This window comes from Lycium barbarum, chromosome 9 (assembly GCF_019175385.1).
Source record: "Lycium barbarum isolate Lr01 chromosome 9, ASM1917538v2, whole genome shotgun sequence".
In the NCBI taxonomy this organism is placed as follows: domain Eukaryota; kingdom Viridiplantae; phylum Streptophyta; class Magnoliopsida; order Solanales; family Solanaceae; genus Lycium; species Lycium barbarum.
This window is the reverse complement of record NC_083345.1, coordinates 104,393,139-104,412,872: the sequence shown is the minus strand read 5'-3', so window position 1 is coordinate 104,412,872 and position 19,734 is coordinate 104,393,139. Positions and strand designations below refer to the sequence as shown.

Genomic DNA, 19,734 nt, shown 5'->3' with positions numbered 1-19,734 from the left:
GGTAAAGTTTTTTTAGCCGGGTGTTAATTAAATAAAATACCGACCTCATTAGGTCGGTAAATTATATTAATAATATAATTATATGAGTTTACCGACCTCCTGAGGTCGGTAATTTATATGAACATATGATATATTTTGCATAAAACCGACCTCATGAGGTCGGTAATTTGCAATTTCTGGGAATATTTTGCAGAAAACCGACCTCATGAGGTCGGTAATTTGCCATATGTTGGATAATTTTGCAGAAAACTGACCTCATGAGGTCGGTAATTTGCAATTTCTGGGAAAATTTTCCAAAAAACCGACCTCATGAGGTCGGTAATTAGCAGTTTCTGGGTAAATTTTGCCCATAACCGACCTCATGAGGTCGGTATTCTGCAAAAAAAATTGTAGCACCTAGCTGTTACTCCACCTGCCTCCCTGTCAAGATGAAAATAATTTTACTTTCAATTAAAACGAGCCCAAATAGCTGCCAACAATACACCAAACTACTATAAATACATAAAACAATAAGCTACTATTACAACACATATATTACAACCACCAAAACATCAAATTCAATTCGAAACTACTTCAAAGTTGAATAAAAACGTTAATCAAACATTCACAAGAGACGTTAATTAAGCTACTTCAACCTTCGCAAACATCAAAACAACATTAAACTACTTCAACATTTGTAAACATTAAACTAGTCTACACTAAGTTAGTCTACAACATTAGACTACTTCACCCTCGCAAATCCACAAATTCACCAAACATTAACATTCAAACATTCTAATCGCAAGGTTTTCTGGAGGTCTCCAGGGAACCGCTGTCTCGTTAGCCTTCTTTGTTTCCTTACCCCTCTTTTCACCTACCATCTATACAATAATATATGTAAGTATCGCAAATATAAATTAATAGAAAAGGGACAACTTCAAAATTTGTTTAAATAATTCACCTATTTAACTAAAATCAACGAACTACATAGTACAGATTATTTGAAAATAGACCAGTTACAAGTTAAATATGTTGAGCCGAAAAAAGAGTCTCATGATATCTCTGAACAAAAAAAAAAAAAAGAGGGCAGGGAGAAGTCACTAAAAGCTGGATAATACACAATGGAATTGATTCAGGAACTTCTCACTACGTAAGTTGCAAATTCTAACAATGTTCAACATACATGTGATATCTCATACTATGCAGCAAATGAAAAAAATGCACTGGTACTGGTTTTCTGCATCACTAAAAAGCTAGTTTAAGCTTCAGTTCCTGCAGTTTTCTGTTGTTTTTAGCTGCTTCTTTCATATTTTAAACTGTAGAATTTATTCACATGGGAAATGATTTAGGTGTTGTTAGGTCAGACTGAGACTGATTTTTCTTGTAATATTTCTTGATACCTTTCCTATAATAAGTAGTGAAATTAAAACAATCAAGAATACTAACCATTCAATTTTACCAAATAAAAAGAGATATGAAGGCCAAATATAAAGTCAATATAGAAGACTTAACATGTCCTCTGTGCAAACAACAGCCCGAGACACTAGAACACCTGTTGTTTGTGTCCAATAGCAATAGGGTGTGGAACAAGTTGGTTGAATGGCAAGGTGTACTGAGAAGCCCCACTGGTTGGGCTAAGTAAGTTTAATGGGCTATGATTAATGCAAGAAGTAACTTGGCAAGATGCATGATCTATAGAACTAGTTTAGCAGCTAGAGTATATGAATTGTGGAAGGAGAGGAACATGAGATTATTCCAACAAAAACCAGACCTGTGAACTTGGTGATAACTACAATTGTTCAGAAGGTTTACTGTTGAGGGGCAATGCAAAAGAAGTTGGCTGGCAAGTTGCAACACTTAAGACATATATCCATACTAGTTTATAATAGCAATACCAGTTCAACACTATTACATATATGGGATTTTTTTTTCTTACTGGTGTTTTAAGATAGCTGTACATAATTCCACTTTGTTTTGTGAATAAACACAGTAAGGAACCATAATTATTGTCATGTTGCATGGTGAAGAAACTAACTTAAAGGCCACAGTTGCACTTGCTATCAACAATAATAAGGAACCATAATAAAGCATGTCTTTTTTGAATATTTTATTCATGGAATTCTGGTTATTCTGGATTAACGCGTTTTATCACATTTTGGAAGATTACAATCTTATTTTCCGCTTGAAACTGAAAAAAGCAACAAAATTCATATCACATGCAAAGTAAGAATGTTCAGTTAAATAAATGATAGCCCATTTTTTTTCTTCTTCTCCATCCACACACACCCAGCTTTCTTTTTGCAGAATGTGGACTGCATTCGACTCGTAATGAACAAAGCAGCAACTCCTAGAGTTCTCTACATCTTTGCGCCCCCCCCCCCCCCCACCCCACCCCACAACCAATTTCATTATTTTAAAAAAAAAAGACGTAGATAAGTGACAGAACAAAAAGCATGTTGTTCAGATAACTAAAATGAAAACCTGAATTGAAAGAAAATAACAGAATTTTTTTCTGGGACTTAAAGAAGAAAGACCAAGAATTGGCATTTTGAGACAAGCTTACCCATTGGCTCAGAGATCAAAATATCAGCTTTTTCAGGTAACTCTACATCTTCAACCTTTCCTTTGATTACCTAAACATCCATAGATGAAACATTAACAAAAAAAATAAAATAAGAAGCACTACCAAGATACTATATGAATATCGGATAGCCTTGGAAAAGACACAAGAAAAGGCAAAAGATCAATAAATCAATCAACAACACCTCAATCCAATACTAAGTGGAGTCAGATTAAACAAGTAAAAGAACACTTACTGTAATTCTTTCATTCAGTGATGGATTTCCAGCAATAAGTTTATTCTTGCATAGTCGGCCATTTCAGAAGCCTCTATGGCATAAACATGCTTTGCACCAGCCTATGATGGTTTATGGATGTGAAGAGAGGTAAGGAAAAGAAAAGATACAGAGTAGAGATGTCAGCATAACTGGCTGCCATGGTTGATATCATTATCGAAAAACACAAGATGCTTTGTTACAAATAGATCACCTGGGCTGCAAATAATGACAAAATGCCACTACCAGCGCAAACATCAACCACTACGCGACCAAGAAAATCAGCACGGTTCTCAATTACAGCAGAATAATAGGTTCCTGCAAGTTTTCATGTTTGCCAAGTCATACTCTGCATAATGGGATCCATAACATTAAGAAATGCAAAAACGGAAGAGTTCCATAACATTCTAGGAGCAACAAAAGAGAGCACATCATCTCATTGACACATTATGAACCTCCATAAGGAAATTCCCGGGTCATGATACAAGGGAAAAAATAGAAAATATCAAAGTTCAGAATACCTGTCCTTACAAAATCCTGCAACATATTCTGCTGATGCAATAGCTGCCCATAGTAGTGAAAATACATTTTGGCAGAAGATGCCTCTATTTTGTCATCAAATTTGCTTTTTGAAGTTGATACTGCTCCATTTATCAAAGGACATTCTGAAAGAAAGACAAAGACAAGTTACATTTATACAAGTTCAGCATTATTTATTTTTAAATCAGCAATTTCATTAGCCCATTCTTGTGGTGCTTCTCGTGGAGTAAGAAACATCAGTTTAAAATCTTAAAAGATCGAAAAGCGGTTACATCACAGATTTCTTTTTCATTAAGTAATTACAATTAGCCTCACTGAGAAGAGCAGTATGACAACATGTCCTTAAATGCAATTGATCCTACGTAATAAATTCATCATAAAATGGGAAAAGTTATGCTATGGTGAAACATTTCTAAGTTTTTGACAGGACCACGTTTTTTGTTTCTTTCTTATTTGCAGTAAAAGAAGTTCCCTTTTTATTTATACGAGCTAAAGAAAGAAAAATCATTAACTATATACTAGAAGGAGAACATACAGGGAGAATCTCAGCAACATTTTTGAACTTTTGACTTTTGTATACCTAGTTTAAGCTAAACATAATTAATACTGTATCTTCTTTTTCTTTTTTGATATGATAAACACAATCAAATATCTAAAACCAGCCTTTTCTCATAAGGAAGTCCAATATCTAAAACTAATAGTCAAAATTCTAACTTCTGTGGGGATTAAAAGCAAGTAGTTAGAAAAACTCAAGAAATGAATCAGTAATCCAAGAAGACCAATAGTAGAAGCTTGATGGCAATAACTAATCAAATGTTAATAACACTCGGCCGACTATAAAGCTCTTACTACCTCAGGACATGTTAGAAAAGTAACTACCTAGTCTATCCAATTCAATAACTATGCTTCCATCTCAAGACTACCTGCATTCTCCTGACAAGCGATACCTTGTATAGCTTACACAGACATTACTATTTATCAGTATTGGAGAAAGATTAACAAGCAAAGGATAAGCCATAAACAAAGTCCAGTGACAGTGAAGATTCTTTCCAAAACACTTCAAACATTCACAATTCGGTATCTAAGTAAAAAAGAGAATGGTATCTAAGTAAAAAATGTCACGTAGAGAATGGTATCTAAGTAAAAAATGTCACGTAGAGAATGCTATCAAATAGCTGTTATTTTACTTAGATACCATTCTCAATATGACATTTTTTACTTAGATGCATAACAATAATATTACATCAAATTCCACAAACATATTCCAATAGAAACTTAAAATAAGTACCTTTAACTTTTTTTTCCAGGACAAGATAAGTGATGTATAACAAACACAAATATTTTTGCATAGAAGCAACTGTCTAATCCTAATGCAACACGTTATTATTAATGTTACATTGAACACAAACTTGCAGTATTACATGTTCTCAGCATTATGCAGAGCAGTGCTTGGTCATCTACACACAAATATATGAGCATGAGATTCATGGAGCCTGCATAGCCTAATAGATAATCTTATAATAGTAATGCAACTATGGTAGGTTGTCGTCAGGCCAATCAACCAAAACGTTGCTCCAGATAAGGTTTTGTTGTTTCTTGCTAATAAAAAATAAATGACATTAGCATGCTATAAACTTTGGAGAAGCTATGTAGTTATCAAGGTAACATTTTTGTTTGATAAGGGATATTAAGGTAACATGAAAGTCTCAAATCATCACTTTCCTATTATTTTTAAATTAGCTAAGACAATACGAGATCTCTTGTAAATTAATTTTCTTGTTCATCTCTTTTCTTTGCTCGTCTCTCAATACTCAGAGGCTAATGCAGAATAGAGATTATTTTCCAGATTATTTTTATACATGTAAGTACAAGTATTATTCATGTTCTCAACTCTTTGTTCACAAACACTGATCAAACCATCACATGATTTGTTTCAGCAAGTTGTGGGCTGGACACATATAGTTCAATGAAGCAAAGACTCTAACATCAAGCAAATACCTAAAACTCAATAGATACTTTATATGATAAGTGTTTATGGAAGTGCGAATTGAAAAAAAGAGACAAGGACTTACTTTGCTGAAAGTGTGAAGTGAGAAGCGAAATAAAGAAAAAAACTGAAACAGGGAGAAGAAGAGATCTGGTATTGTCTTAAATGGCAACTCACAGGTAAATAACAAAGATTTAGAGAAGAAACTACAGCAAAATCCTAAAATAGTCAATCAATGCCAGTATCATACCAATATTTGGACTGTGAATAGCATGAAGGATGTTGATAAGACCGAGCTTTGACGAATCGAGTAAGAAACCCCAGTTCACTAACACCGACTTCAAACATTGAAATCGGAATTCTAAAATCACATAATATGAAGAATGTTGAGTTCTTCAAGCATGCAACAGATTAAAACAAACTTTAAGCTCAAATAGTATTACACAACAAGGTTTAGCACAAGCAAAGATCGTATTTCAATTTTCAGCAGATTTATGGCCCAATAGAGATTCCCAACACTTAACCTTCAAAGAAATTAAAAACCCAGCAGATTTCAAGACATCCAACTTCGATTTTAGCACAAAGAAAATAGTACAAACCAGATTTTAGCAATAATAAGCAAAAAAAGACAGATTTATGCACAAACAAGACATACCCAATATTTTTAACTCCTATTTCAGATTTAACTTCGGAGACAACAAAGACAGAGAAAAAGGAGACGAAGCCCTAACATAGAGAGAAACAAAAACATACCTGTTGCTCGAGATTGTGGATAGGTTTAGAGAGAGAGGACCTCAAAAACGTGAGAGGGAAAGAGAGAGAAATGAGAAGGGTTTCATTGGGGTTTGTTTTAATTTTATTTAGCTAATATTACCGACCTCACGAGGTCGGTAATTTAATTATTTTATTATTTTATTTTTAATTTAAAAGTATACCGACCTCACGAGGTCGGTTTATCAAAAAATCGTTTTAAATTATTTTTAATAAACCGATCTTGTGAGGTCGGTATTCTTTTAAATTAAAAATAAAATTATAATATTTACCGTCAATTAAATTTCCGACTTAGTGAGGTCGGTACATTATTTTTTTTTAATTTTGATACAATATTACCGACTTCATGAGGTCGGTTTATTTTTAAAAAAAATTGAAAAATAAATATTACGATTTTACCGACCTCATGAGGTCGGTTTTTTTCCGACCTCAACTGAGGTCGGTTTTTTGAGATCGGAAAATTCAGTTTTTTTAGTAGTGAGTTAAATTTCTCATCAAACCCTCAACTTGGTCAAGAACACCCCATTACTGGAATTTAGTTCATTTTGAAGCCCAATTAGGCTGTGGACTCCAAAGAATCAGATGATCCATATACAACAAATTATAGACGTGACTTTAATCAACATTATTCTCCAACTGCTAGATAAAATGCCCAATTAGGTTGTGGACTCCAAAAAAATGAAATTGTAAGTAACTCCAAACACATATATGAAAGTGGAACTAACCCCACAATTATTTAATTCATTTTTCAGTACGTAGCTGATAGATCAAGAGAGGATTATCAAAAAAAAAAAAAAAACATTTCAATAAGATACACATTTGATGGGATAGATCCCATGCTATTTATTGAAGATTGACAACACAGAATGACATCACAATAATGAAAATACCCATACAATAATATTGAAAAACAACTACCTAACCAAGATACTTGCACCATCTACTCTTGATGGGTGTAACAACATTGTCCAAGAGAAAATAGTAAGAAGAGAACATCAATGCATCTACCATCCTAAACCATGCTTTTCTCCAATAAGGATTGTAGCAGAGCGCTGCAGCTAATCCCAACAAGATCGCTCCATAAGACACAAGAAATCCGATGTAAAAACACTCCATGTCCGCAAAGCCTGCAGATTCCTCACTTCCATTGTTGGAGGTATTTGGCAATTCAGTACTGCTACAATTGCTGTCTAATGGGAAACCACAAAGAAAAGGATTTCCCTCATAGCTGCCTTTGTCGAAAGTTCCGAATTGACCTTTGAAATCAGGCACTGCACCAGACAAGTTATTGTATGCAACACTGAATACTTCCAAAGAATTTAGCTCGAGTAGGCCAACAGGAATTCTCCCATTCAAGCTGTTGTAGGAAAGGTCTAAACTCTCGATTTCTTGTAGATTGGAGAAGTTATCTGGGATTCTTCCGGTGAGCTGGTTGTGTGATAGATTCAATGCTTGTATCTTGCTCAGGTTCCCTAGCTCAATCGGAATTCCACCCGTTAATCTGTTACTTGAGAGATCAATACCCAACATATATCTTAGAGGGAGTCCCTTATAAGTTTTCAAGTTTCTTTTTGTTGAAAACCGGACCTGAGTTTCCGTAATCGTTAAAAAATCGTTAGTTAGAAAGAATCCCCAACTATTGTGGTAGTGCCTTGTTGAATGCATCCAGCCCCAAAAAGTTGACCTCATTTCCCTAGATCTCGTCCGAGGATGTCCTATCCATACAAGATTTCCGGCTGGTGCTAAGTTACCCAAACAAGGAAGGATAGAACCATTAATCTTATTAAAAGACAAATCTATGATGGATAACTCGTTCAACATACAAATCTGAGTTGAAATCTCCCCTTCCAATTGGTTATTGTTGAGGAGAAGGAACTTCAGATTTGAAAGCGAGCCTATGGTGTGTGGGATATTTCCTGTAAAATTGTTGTAGCCAAGATCCAAGACCATCAAAGAAGAGAAGTTGAAAAGTACATGTCCCAATTCACCACTCAATTGATTTTTCTCTAGATGGATGTGTAAAAGATGTAAAGCACTCACACAAGAAGGAATGAAGCCTGAAAGCCTGTTCTCGGATATTCTTAAGAAGAAAATGCTCTTCAAATTGCAAATCTCCACTGGAATCGAACCTTCGAGATGATTCTTGGATAAATCAAGTTCCAACAATTTGGTATTATCTGTAATCCATCTTGGAATCTCCCCAGTGAAATTATTGCCGCTAGCATCCAGTACTTGAAGCGATGTGAGAAACATGTAACTAGGTAGTGGTCCCTCAAAGTTATTTCCATTCAAATACAAATGGGATAATCCATGTGGCCTGACTTCCTCCGAAAATATTTTCCCTTTCAACGTGTTGTGTGACAACCGAAGGATTGATAATTCTGGAGAACCAATTGCCAGATCGCTAGGAACTCCTCCAGACAAGAAATTGTGAGATAGGTCTACAATTCGTAAATGAATGCCACTAACCGTGGAAGGTATAGGACCTTCAAACAAATTTTGTGACATCTTCAGAATACCAAGCTTAGGGAAGGTTGAATTCATCTTAGCTGGAATATGTCCATTTAATTTGTTATTGGAAACATCAAAAGTGTCCAGATGGAGGTGACAACTAGATGGAAACTTCAGCGGTCCGATGAAAGCATTATCTCTAGCATAAAGGCCTACAAGTCTGGTGTTATTTTCTAACAACCACGTTGGAAAGTTGCCTGCCAATTGATTTCCATTTATAGCAAGAATCCTCAAGTCATATTGGTAGTGAAGGAAAGAAGGTAGTTTTTGAAGGTTTATACATCCCCGAATGGAGAAAAGCTGTAACTGAAAATTCGGGGTCCAATTTTGAAATGCGGTGTCTGTAGTTATGGTATTATAACCAACATCCAAGTAGATCAATTTTGAATGGTTGGAAAATTGTCTGAATGACACAGGAACTTCAAATTTGTTATCCGAAATATCCAGGTACTCAAGTGATGTGAGTCTCCTCCAAATAGAATGTGAGGCTATATTTCCTCTGAAGGAATTCCCGGAAAAACTCAGCCATCGAAGTGATGTCAAGTTTCCAAGACATGAAGGTAGTGTTCCCTCAAAATAATTGCCTGTAAAATCCAGCTCTTCAAGGTGTTTGAGTTCACACCAGCCTATATAAAAATAAGGTTGAGATGACATTTAGCTAAAACAAATTTCTACAATAAGCCATATCTTATTGTACTCAGTATGTCTATATGACTATATTCATGAAAATGTAGTCATTAGGAAAAAAGAGAAAATCACGCTACCTTGATTAGGGAGTGTGCCATTATTTCCATCGGCAGCATAATTTAGGCCCAATTTCAATTCCTTTAAGAGAAGTCATTTGTCCAATGCTCGGGAGAAAGTTATCATTTAGTGAAGATCCCTCCAAATATAGGTACTCCAGTGTGCTCAGATTTCTTAATGCTTATATGACAGAGTCAAAGAGAAAAAAAAAAAACACAACACAACTCCAACAACAAACTTTTGTTTTTATAAAAGAAAATGTGGTACTGATAGTAGTAAGGTAGACAAACTTTGAGTTAGAACTTACCGTAAGTTATGGCCGGAGCTGTGAGATCACTATAATCATAAGAAAGTGACTTAAGAGATGAGAATGATTTCAAGGATGGTAAGACGTTGCTCGAGTTGGAGTTATGAGCTCGGTAATAATTTCCGAGTCGTAAACTCCGCAGAGAACTCATTCTTTTGCTACCTGTTAATTGGTGCATAAATAAATCATATACTTTGTTCCATAAGAGTGAATAGATATTAGATCTACTAGTGTCATTTGGCCCGGGACAAATATTATTAAAAATTAAACATGTAAATATTTTTTTAAATTTTCTTCTCTGACTTCTCTGTTTTTTTAATTTCAATTAGACACTTTTTAGAGTCTTCTAAAATATTAAAGTACAAAAAAATATTTGAAAGTTAAAGAAGAAGATTTTTCTTAGTTTATTTTTAGACTTGTAAAAAAAATTCAAACAAATGCATGCACGAAAGCTCTTCTAGTTTCTATTCTATTGAAAGTTTTGAGACTATAGTCTCCGATGATCCAGATTGAGCTTATTAATACATAAAAGAGAAAAGATATGTTTTGGCCCCTGAACTTGGCAGCAAAACTCACTTTAGCAACTAAATTTAAGTTGTATTTATTTACCCCTCTTAACAACTTTCAAGTTAATTAAATACCCCCCTTAACGGGTGACGTGGCAAAAAAGTGTACTCAATTTCTTAAAAGCGCGTGGGATGAAAAAAAAGCACTAAAACTGATCCCAACTGTACAGATGTCATCTTCTAATTGGATGATATATTAAGATTTTCTTAATATTTTATTTTCCATTTTAAATTAACTTTTTTCTTTTCTTTCTTATTCTTTTCCTTTTTTTTCTTTCTTTCTTATTCTTTTCCCTTTCCCTTTCTTTTCTATCCTCTCGCTTCTGCTCTCAATCCGCATCTTCTTTCTTCTTCTTTTAATTTTTTTTCCTTTCTTTTTCTAGATAAATTGAAGAAAGCGGATATGCTTGAAACGATAAATTGAAGAGAGTAGATATTCTTTTTCTAGATATGCTTGTTGTTCAAACCCAATTTAAACAATACCCACTTATCTAAATCACTTATTTCTCCACTTTTTGTTACAATTTCGTCCTTTGAAGCTTCATATTTTCAGTTACAAAGCACACAAAGCAAAAAACTCACTTGAATTGCTGTGGGGAATAAGGAGATGGGGGCAGCAGCAACAGCTGAAACGATGGAGAATAAGGAGAGGGAGAGGAGGGGTGAGTGGGGGCGGAGGGATGGGGGCAGCAGCAACAACACAAAAATGAAGAATTCTTGGTATACTTTATTTCGTGGTATTCTTTGACAGTGTCAATTTATTTTATACAAAATTATTATATTTATAGTCGTTAATTTATTAATTTATTTCTCTCCAACATTTAATCCATGGAAGAAGAATAAGGTGGGTTAGTGATGAATTGTGCTATGAATTAGGGAACGGGTGGAGTTTTGTTAATTTTATACAATTAGTTTTTTTTTTTTTTTTGGTTTGGGATGGTGTTGAAGAAATGAATGTATTTCAATTTGGTGTTGATTCTGGGTGTTGCTCATAGGTGAATGTTGTTGAAGAAAGAAGAAGATAGTAGCAGCGAGTTGGGTGTTAATTTTATACAATTAGTTTTTTTTTTTTTTTTGGTTTGGGATGGTGTTGAAGAAATGAATGTATTTCAATTTGGTGTTGATTCTGGGTGTTGCTCATACGTGAATGTTGTTGAAGAAAGAAGAAGATAGCAGCAGCGAGTTGGGTGTTAATTTTATACAATTAGTTTTTTTTTTTTTTTTTTGGTTTGGGATGGTGTTGAAGAAATGAATGTATTTCAATTTGGTGTTGATTCTGGGTGTTGCTCATACGTGAATGTTGTTGAAGAAAGAAGAAGATAGCAGCAGCGAGTTGGGTGTTAATTTTATACAATTAGTTTTTTTTTTTTTTTTGGTTTGGGATGGTGTTGAAGAAATGAATGTATTTCAATTTGGTGTTGATTCTGGGTGTTGCTCATACGTGAATGTTGTTGAAGAAAGAAGAAGATAGCAGCAGCGAGTTGGGTGTTAATTTTATACAATTAGTTTTTTTTTTTTTTTGGTTTGGGATGGTGTTGAAGAAATGAATGTATTTCAATTTGGTGTTGATTCTGGATGTTGCTCATACGTGAATGTTGTTGAAGAAAGAAGAAGATAGCAGCAGGGAGTTGGGGGAAGAAGGAGAGGGAGCGAGGGTTGGGGGTTAGAAGGGGAAGGGATGAAGAAGAAAGAGAAAAATTAAATAAATAAAAATAATTAAAAAAATATTTAATGACGTGGACCAATCACCAGGCGAGTGGTGAACAACACCAAGATCTCATCTGGTTCAGGCCATTAAGGGGGTATTTAATTAACTTGAAAGTTGTTAAGGGGAGTAAATAAATACAACTTAAGTTTAGTTGCTAAAGTGAATTTTGCTGCCAAGTTCAGGGGCCAAAACATGTCTTTTCTCTACATAAAATGAACTTCACTTGTTTTTCAGAATTGAACCCATATTTGTTTGGACTTTTTTTTTTTTTTTTTTTTTTTTTGCAAAAAAGATATTACCGTATTCAACTAATGTCAAAAATTAAAGCTAGCAATATTGTTGAATAATGAAATCAATAGAGTTAATTTATAAATAATTAAAAGCCTTGGACTGTAAAATATTTTCGTAGATGTTCTTTTAAGTTAAACCACACAAAAATTTATTGAAAAGTTAATGAAATTAAATTTTTTCTTACTTTAAGTTTTCTTTTTTCTTCCAAAAGATGCATGTTAAGAAATAGTAATATCTTTTTCCTTTTTCTTAATTTAATAAATTCTTTTATTGAATCTACATCGTAATAACTTTCTTAAAAGTGAATGGAGCTTTAATAATTCATGTTACACTTAATTATTTTGTCCTAAATTATATAAATATTGATTATCCCCTCAAAATATCTTGATATTAAAAAGTGTGAAAATTTTACTTCTTGCAATTGTTTAGTATCATTATTGTTTGGAGATCAAATTGTGTTTTCTGTAACTACAATTATTTCAAACATTTTCAAAATATCTATGAAAATTATTTTTTATAGTTCCTCTTTTAATATAAACATTTATTTGGTAAATTTTATGTTAAAAGTGTGCTCACATATAATTAGATTAATTGACTACCGTACTTTGAAACCCTCTTTTTGATTGAGACGGAAGGGCTATAATTTTCATTTTCTGATACCTTTTTTAAAGTATTTAACAATGATATAAGTTATTTGTATTTATTTTTTTAATTAAAACTTAATCCTAACTTATGTGAATCTTTGATAGTTACTTATGTTTGCTGCATATGCAATTGCGATATTATTACTAAACACAAACTTCAACAATTCTTTATATACAGCATAAAATCAAAGGAGAAAATAATGAAAAAAAAAAAAAACTTCACATTTAATCGGACGAATAAAAAATTAAAATAACAAATGATAAATGGAAAATAACTTTAATAAATAATATTACAAGAACAATGTTTTAATTCAATAATTAAACCTCTGCTAAGATAGAAATGGAATGACAGGATCACCTTTACGTGTCTTTAATAAATTGTATAACGAAAAATATAATTTGAAACAAGCTTGATGACATACATTTCCATGTAAAAGAAAGACTCAGATATGTATGTGGTGCAAGGTGGATCAATTTTATATTTTATTGAATTTATAAGTAATTTTTTGTGGGGTCACTTTGACCTTTTTCATGACATCGTCATTTTTCATGACATCGTCATTTTTCGTGACATGTAAAAAGTCCTTAAAATTTATCAATACGTGTGAGTACTTACAAAGTCATAAAAACTACAAGTAGGGATAAACACAGATAAGAAAATTCTTGTGAGGACTTTAAAAAAAAGAGTAATCTCCCTTATATATACTTATATAGTAGTAAAGTAAAGTAAACTAATTTGCATCCCACAAATTTCAATCTATTTGTAAGGCAGACAATTATAGCACTTATTGAATTATGCTTTATCTCAAATTTGAAAGAATCTAGTTGTCATTTTTGTAGTGTTTGGATATAATAGAAAAGTGCTTTTAAACACTTATTTTTAAGCGAAAACAATAAAAATAAGTCATAAGCCTATTCAAACGGGCTCTTTAATTTAGTGAAAGCTACACAAACTACCTATAAACACCAAAATAATTACCCATATCTATCCCTTCTAAAACTAATTACACGAAGGCCTCTTCGGCACTAAATTATCGCTTTCATATTCATGAACGGTTTTGATTATAATCACGAGCTTTGTCTTTATGCAGATTGGATATCTAATGAGGTAAGGATTGAAGCCACAACTTTGTCTTTATCCTTTAGCTTTTACTATTTTTGTTTTTTTTCTTCATTATTTTCTCTTTTGTTTTTTTTTTCCTTCTTAAAGATAAGAATACTAGCTAATTATTTTTAGACTAATAAAATATAGAAAAACTAAATAACTAGACTACAACAAGAAGTAATTAAGAAAATACTAAAGTCACTAGTTTATTTATTAAAATCTTAATTAATAGAAAATATATTTTTATGAAAGAAATTCTTTTACAAATGTAAACAAAAATTATATTTAAATATGACCCTACCATTTTTTAGTTTTTCTCAAAATTAAAATTTGCTAAAAATGATATAAAACTAAAATATTAAAATTAAATTATTTTGTTGTATTTTTCGTTTGTAATTTTTTTTGAACGAATGAACTTATCCTCTATGATACCATGTCAGTATATAGAGGACTAATGTGTTTATTGAAGGAATAAATTTGTCCACTACGATACTCTGTTAGTATATGCTATATACCATGTGAGTATCATAGAGGACTGAGAAGTGTTTTTGTTTTTATTTTTATTTTTACTTTTAAGGAATGAATCAGTCTTTATGATACCCTGTCAGTATATGATATATACCGTGTTGGGTATCATATATGACTGAGCTCTTTTTTGTAGGAATGAATCACTCCTCCATGCCTTGTCAGTATATAATATAAATATCATGTGGGTATCATAGAGAATTGAGTTGTGATTTTCTTGAAGGAATGAACCAATACTCTATGATACCCTATCAGTTTAGAGTATATGATATATACCATATGGGTATCATAGAGGATTGAGGAGTGTTTATCTAGAAGAAATGAATCATTCATCTATGATACCCTATCAGTATATGATATATACCATGTGGGCGTCACATAAGACTGAGTATTGTTGAAATGAATATGTCGTCTATGATACCCTATCAGTATGTGATATATATCAAGTTGGTATCATAGAGGAATGAGTATTTCTTTATAGGAACGAACTGCCAGTCTCCATGATACCATATCAATATATGATATACCATGTGGGTATCATGGAAGACTGAGTATATCTTTTGAAGGAATGAATTAATATTCTATGATACCCTTTTAGTATATAATATATACCATGTAGGTATCATAGATGATTGAGTTGTGTTTTTCTTGAAGGGATCACCCATGATACCATATCAGTAGACGATATTTACGAAGCTGGTATCATAGAAGACTGAGTGTTTTTCTTGAAGGAATGAACCAACAGTCCGGTATGATACCATGTTAGTATATATATATCATATGGGTATCATAGTATACTGCAACAGTATGCTTCAGCTTCTACTGATTTGATATAATATATGCTAGAACAAATTATTTTTTGAGGAAAAAAATAAAAAAACATAATATATCAATTATCCTTTTTATTGATAGGAAAAAAAAAACCAAATGAGAGTAGAATTAGATTATGCAAAAAAAAAAAAAAATAGAATATATAAAGAAAAAACAATTTGAAAGAAATGAAATTAGAAAAGGAGAAAAAAGTAATAAAATCGCCATAAAAAGAAGAATAAATAAAAATAGCAAAAAAGGTGAATGAAATTAAATTATGGATATATATATATATATAAATGTTTTTTTTTTAAATAAAGAAAGTAGGAAAAAAACTAAAAGAAATGAGGTAGAATTAAATATGGAATCAGATTAGGGTGAAAAAGGAAATAAAAAAATAACGTGATTTGGGAAAAAAATAAATGAACAAAAAAGAAGGAAAAAAAGAGAAAAAAGAAAAGAAGATAACAAGTGGAGATATAAAAAAGAAAAGAAGAAAAAATAGACAACTACTTATAAAAGCTACAATATGTATAAAGGGTAAAAAGTTTTGGGTATATGAAAGTAAGGGGACATGGGAGGATAATTATTTTGTATGTAGTGGACATTAGTGTTTTTTCCCCTTTAATTTATTATTCTTTATCACAGACTTGTATTTTTGTTATGTAGGATGTCTTAAGGTTGAAATAGCATTCGATATTAGGGCAACATCATTAATTTGTTACCTTTGGTAGTCGCAAAGCCCCCAAAATTGTTATGCGAGAGATCCAAAAATTCCAAATTTTGCTTAGAGCAATTATATCTGGGCAGGCAAGAAGAGACAAAGAATCAAACTTCAATTTGATAACTAAGCAAAGAAAATTGAGACATTTTGATGCATCAATATCTTAGTGAAGCAACACATGGTTAACGGGGAAGACTTTGATGGAAAGAGGTGCAACAAACCATTCACTTCTATATTTCCATTTATTTCATTCCCAAAGAGACTCAGACGTTTAAGAGACGGAAAAACCATTAGAGATGAAAAGATGCTGGAATTGAAGTTATTGTCATTCAAATTGAGCTTCTCTAAATTCCTCAGTCCAGAAATATTTGCACCAGGACCTGCATTGATTTATGAAATTCATTATTAGCTCACAGTTTAATCACCAAGCTAGTTTGTCCACATATCTATATGGAAAAGGAAACTTACTCAATGCAGAAAGGATGCTGATATCATTGATTCCATAACCTGTTAACCAGAGTACTCTTAAATTGCTCAACCCTGGATACTTCTGATTGCGTTCCTCTGAAAATAGAACTATTTCAGTGAGATTATTGAAATTTGAATGTACAACTTAAAGTTATTTCTAGGTTACTTTTATCAATAAACTAAAGTTTTCCCTCTTTAAGGGGAACCAACCTTTAATAGAATCAAGTGTAGGTTTTTCCCCTTCCCAGATACCGAGTCTTAGAACCTCAAGAGATGAAATCCAACACAAAGAAGATAAAACATTAGGGTGCAGGGAATTATACTGCAAATCGAGTACTTTCAGGTTGGTCAAACGCGACAGTTTGTCAAACCCTGAATATAACAAATTCAAAAGGAAAAAAAACATGTTAATATATAGTTTCAGATTTCAACAATTATATACCCATACAAGATCAAGAAAAAAGAGCAAGACCTTCGTTTTTGGTCCATCCTGTAAGATTAGAGAGTATAAGTTCTAGCAAAGATTTGAATGGAAGAAAGAGAGAGGCATTAAATCTCCAAGCATCCCCTGGGGACCTTGCCCCTCCGAGATCGAGTTTGATCACTCGACCTGTTGCTAAACTGCATTTATCCCATACCAAGAACAACAATTTACACCAGTACTCTCTTTGTAGCCTACCCAATTAGTCATGAATTCACCATTTGAACTCATCATGTTTTTCTTCAGCACCAAGAGAGCACTTCTCTCTTCTTCCCAACACCCATTGGCTACAATTACTAGCGAAGAAATCACCCACAACCATAAGTTATTCCCCATATATGATATTATGCTTGGGTCCCACTTTTTTGTTGTTTTGATTATTATTTATATGTATTTTCTTTTTCTTTTCTGGCACTGTGGTTTGCAGCCTACCTAGCATAGGGTTTATATAGGAATAATAGTACCTCTAGACCCTATCAGAGATGACAGATCTAGTATTTGAATTCTCACCCCGATAGAGAAATAAAAGACTAACATCTTAATAACTTCCTAACATGAATGATGAAAATGAAACTAGTTGAGTCATCATACCAATGCCGTGATAAAATGGGGCAAAATTTTGTTTGCTTTAGACGACTTGAATATAAATTCTTATTAAATTATGTCTGGAAAGATTACTCCTTAATAAAGTAGTGCATACAAATCCAGAGCCACGGAAGACTTGAGCTGATTGATACTGCTAAAATCACTTTCTAAAGTTAGAGCCCGTTTGGATTGGCTTATAGGTTGCGTATAAGCTGTTTTCAGCTTTTTTGAGTATTTGACTGGTCAGCTTAAAGTTATTTTGTGCTTAAAATAAGCTCAAAAAAATAATTGGGTCTATTTGACTTAGCTTATCTAAAATAGCTTATAAGCTAAAAAAAATAAGTTAGACTACCCAAACTTATTTTTTTTAACTTATAAGCTGTTTGCAGCTTATAGGCACAAACCCATCCAAAAAGGCTCTTAATGTTGTTTGTGAACGTGTCCCATTTTTCCTACTGTACGTGGTTGCCTCGAAGTAGGTAATGTTGGAGGTTTCACTATCTAGTCATCTCACTTGCAAAAAGTCTATGGTCTTTAATTAGCTACAACAAAGACTTGAGTTGATTGATACTACTACCATCACTTTCTAAAGTTAATGTTGCGGGCAATTCCCAGAATTGGCCTTCTTTTGGGTGGTCTTTAAATTTTACCCTTTATATTTGAAATTTTTAAATTTTGCCCTTCGGCTAAATTTTATTGGTTTCAGGTTCGAACCCTCACATAGTCAAAATTTAAAAAAAAAAATCGCGAGGCAGAGTTTAAATTTCGCTATGCCCCCACCGGCATACACTTGTGAAGAAATTACTAAATTTATGCCGGACCCGGCATACTTATGCCTTATGGGCAGATTTGGCATAAGTATGCCGGGTCCGGCATAACTTTGGTAATTCCTTCACAAGTTTATGCCGGGTCCGGCATAAAAGTTTGCCCATTAAAAGTACGGAAAAGGGTCAAAATTACCCCTGAACTTTGAAAAATAGTTTATCCATACCCTTCGTTATACTTTAGGGCCAATTATACCCTTACAGTTATACTATGGGGTCAATTATACCCTTATATCTAACGGCTGCCACGTGGCATCATCTCAGCCCTTCAAAATTATTTTACCCTCAAATAATTTTTTACCCACTAAAATAACTCAAAACGACCCGAATTTTTTTTTTCCAGCAAAAATAATACGGAATTATTTTTCCAGAAAAAATATAAAAATAATTCCGTATTATTTTTGCTGGAAAAAAAAATTCGGGTCGTTTTGAGTTATTTTAGTGGGTAAAAAATTATTTGAGGGTAAAATAATTTTGAAGGGCTGAGATGATGCCACGTGGCAGCCGTTAGACATAAGGGTATAATTGATCCCATAGTATAACTGTAAGGGTATAATTGACCCTAAAGTATAACGAAGGGTATGGATGAACTATTTTTCAAAGTTCAGGGGTAATTTTGGCCCTTTTCCGTTAAAAGTATGCCCCCACCGGCATAAACTTGTTAAGGAATTACCAAACTTATGCCGGACCCGGCATACTTATGCCTTATGGGCAGACTTGGCATAAGTATGCCGGGTCCGGCATAACTTTGGTAATTCCTTCACAAGTTTATGCCGATGGGGGCATACTTTTAATGAGCAAACTTTTATAGTATGCCACATAAGGTGGAATTTTTCCTTAAGGCATAACTAAAAGTTTGTCTTATAAGGCAAAGTCTATACCTTAAGAAAAGTTCTGCCTTATGGGGCATATTTTTTGTTATGCCTTAATTAAAAGTCTGCCCCATAAGGCATAGTTCCTTAAGGAAAAGCTTTGCCCCATAAGGCATAATTAAACTATGAATTGAGGAAAAGTTATGCCCCCTCCGGCATAACTTTAGTTTTTCCTTAAGGACTTTATGTTGGATCCGGCATACACTCCCCCCAGCCCTGCTTTGTGAAATTATTTTATTATTTTATGCCTGAGCGGGGATTCGAACCCAGAACCTCAGGTATCCAAGCGAAGGGCAAAATTTAAAGACCACAAATATGAGGGGCAAAATTTAAAGACCACCCCAAAAGAAGGGCAATCCGTGCAAAAAACTCTCTTGCTAAGAGCCCGTTTGGATTGGCTTATAAGTTGCTTATAAGCTGTTTTCAGTTTTTTTGAATGTTTGGCTGGCCAGCTTAAA

At 33.2% G+C, this 19,734-nt stretch overlaps 1 protein-coding gene and 1 long non-coding RNA gene across 3 annotated transcripts; both read right to left on the bottom strand.

Moving 5' to 3' along the window:
* Window positions 1–223: 223 nt before the first annotated feature.
* Window positions 224–6,159, bottom strand: LOC132611345 (uncharacterized). 2 transcript variants are annotated; one of them, XR_009571582.1, is made up of 6 exons: window positions 6,094–6,159; window positions 3,335–3,478; window positions 3,028–3,131; window positions 2,796–2,896; window positions 2,543–2,612; window positions 224–860 (listed from the first exon to the last, which is right to left on the bottom strand). It is a non-coding gene; the product is annotated as an uncharacterized LOC132611345 (long non-coding RNA). The 2 variants fall into 2 exon arrangements; XR_009571581.1 differs by lacking the exon at window positions 6,094–6,159 and adding an exon at window positions 4,233–4,439.
* Window positions 6,160–6,918: 759 nt separating this feature from the next.
* On the bottom strand, window positions 6,919–17,536 carry LOC132609234 (cuscuta receptor 1-like). The gene is given in 11 exon segments (XM_060323111.1): window positions 6,919–9,248; window positions 9,387–9,447; window positions 9,449–9,546; window positions 9,674–9,835; window positions 16,048–16,105; window positions 16,108–16,124; window positions 16,268–16,426; window positions 16,515–16,610; window positions 16,725–16,886; window positions 16,987–17,142; window positions 17,145–17,536. Coding segments are annotated over 11 exon segments (3,375 nt in total). The 5' UTR covers window positions 17,332–17,536; the 3' UTR covers window positions 6,919–7,029.
* Window positions 17,537–19,734: the final 2,198 nt, after the last annotated feature.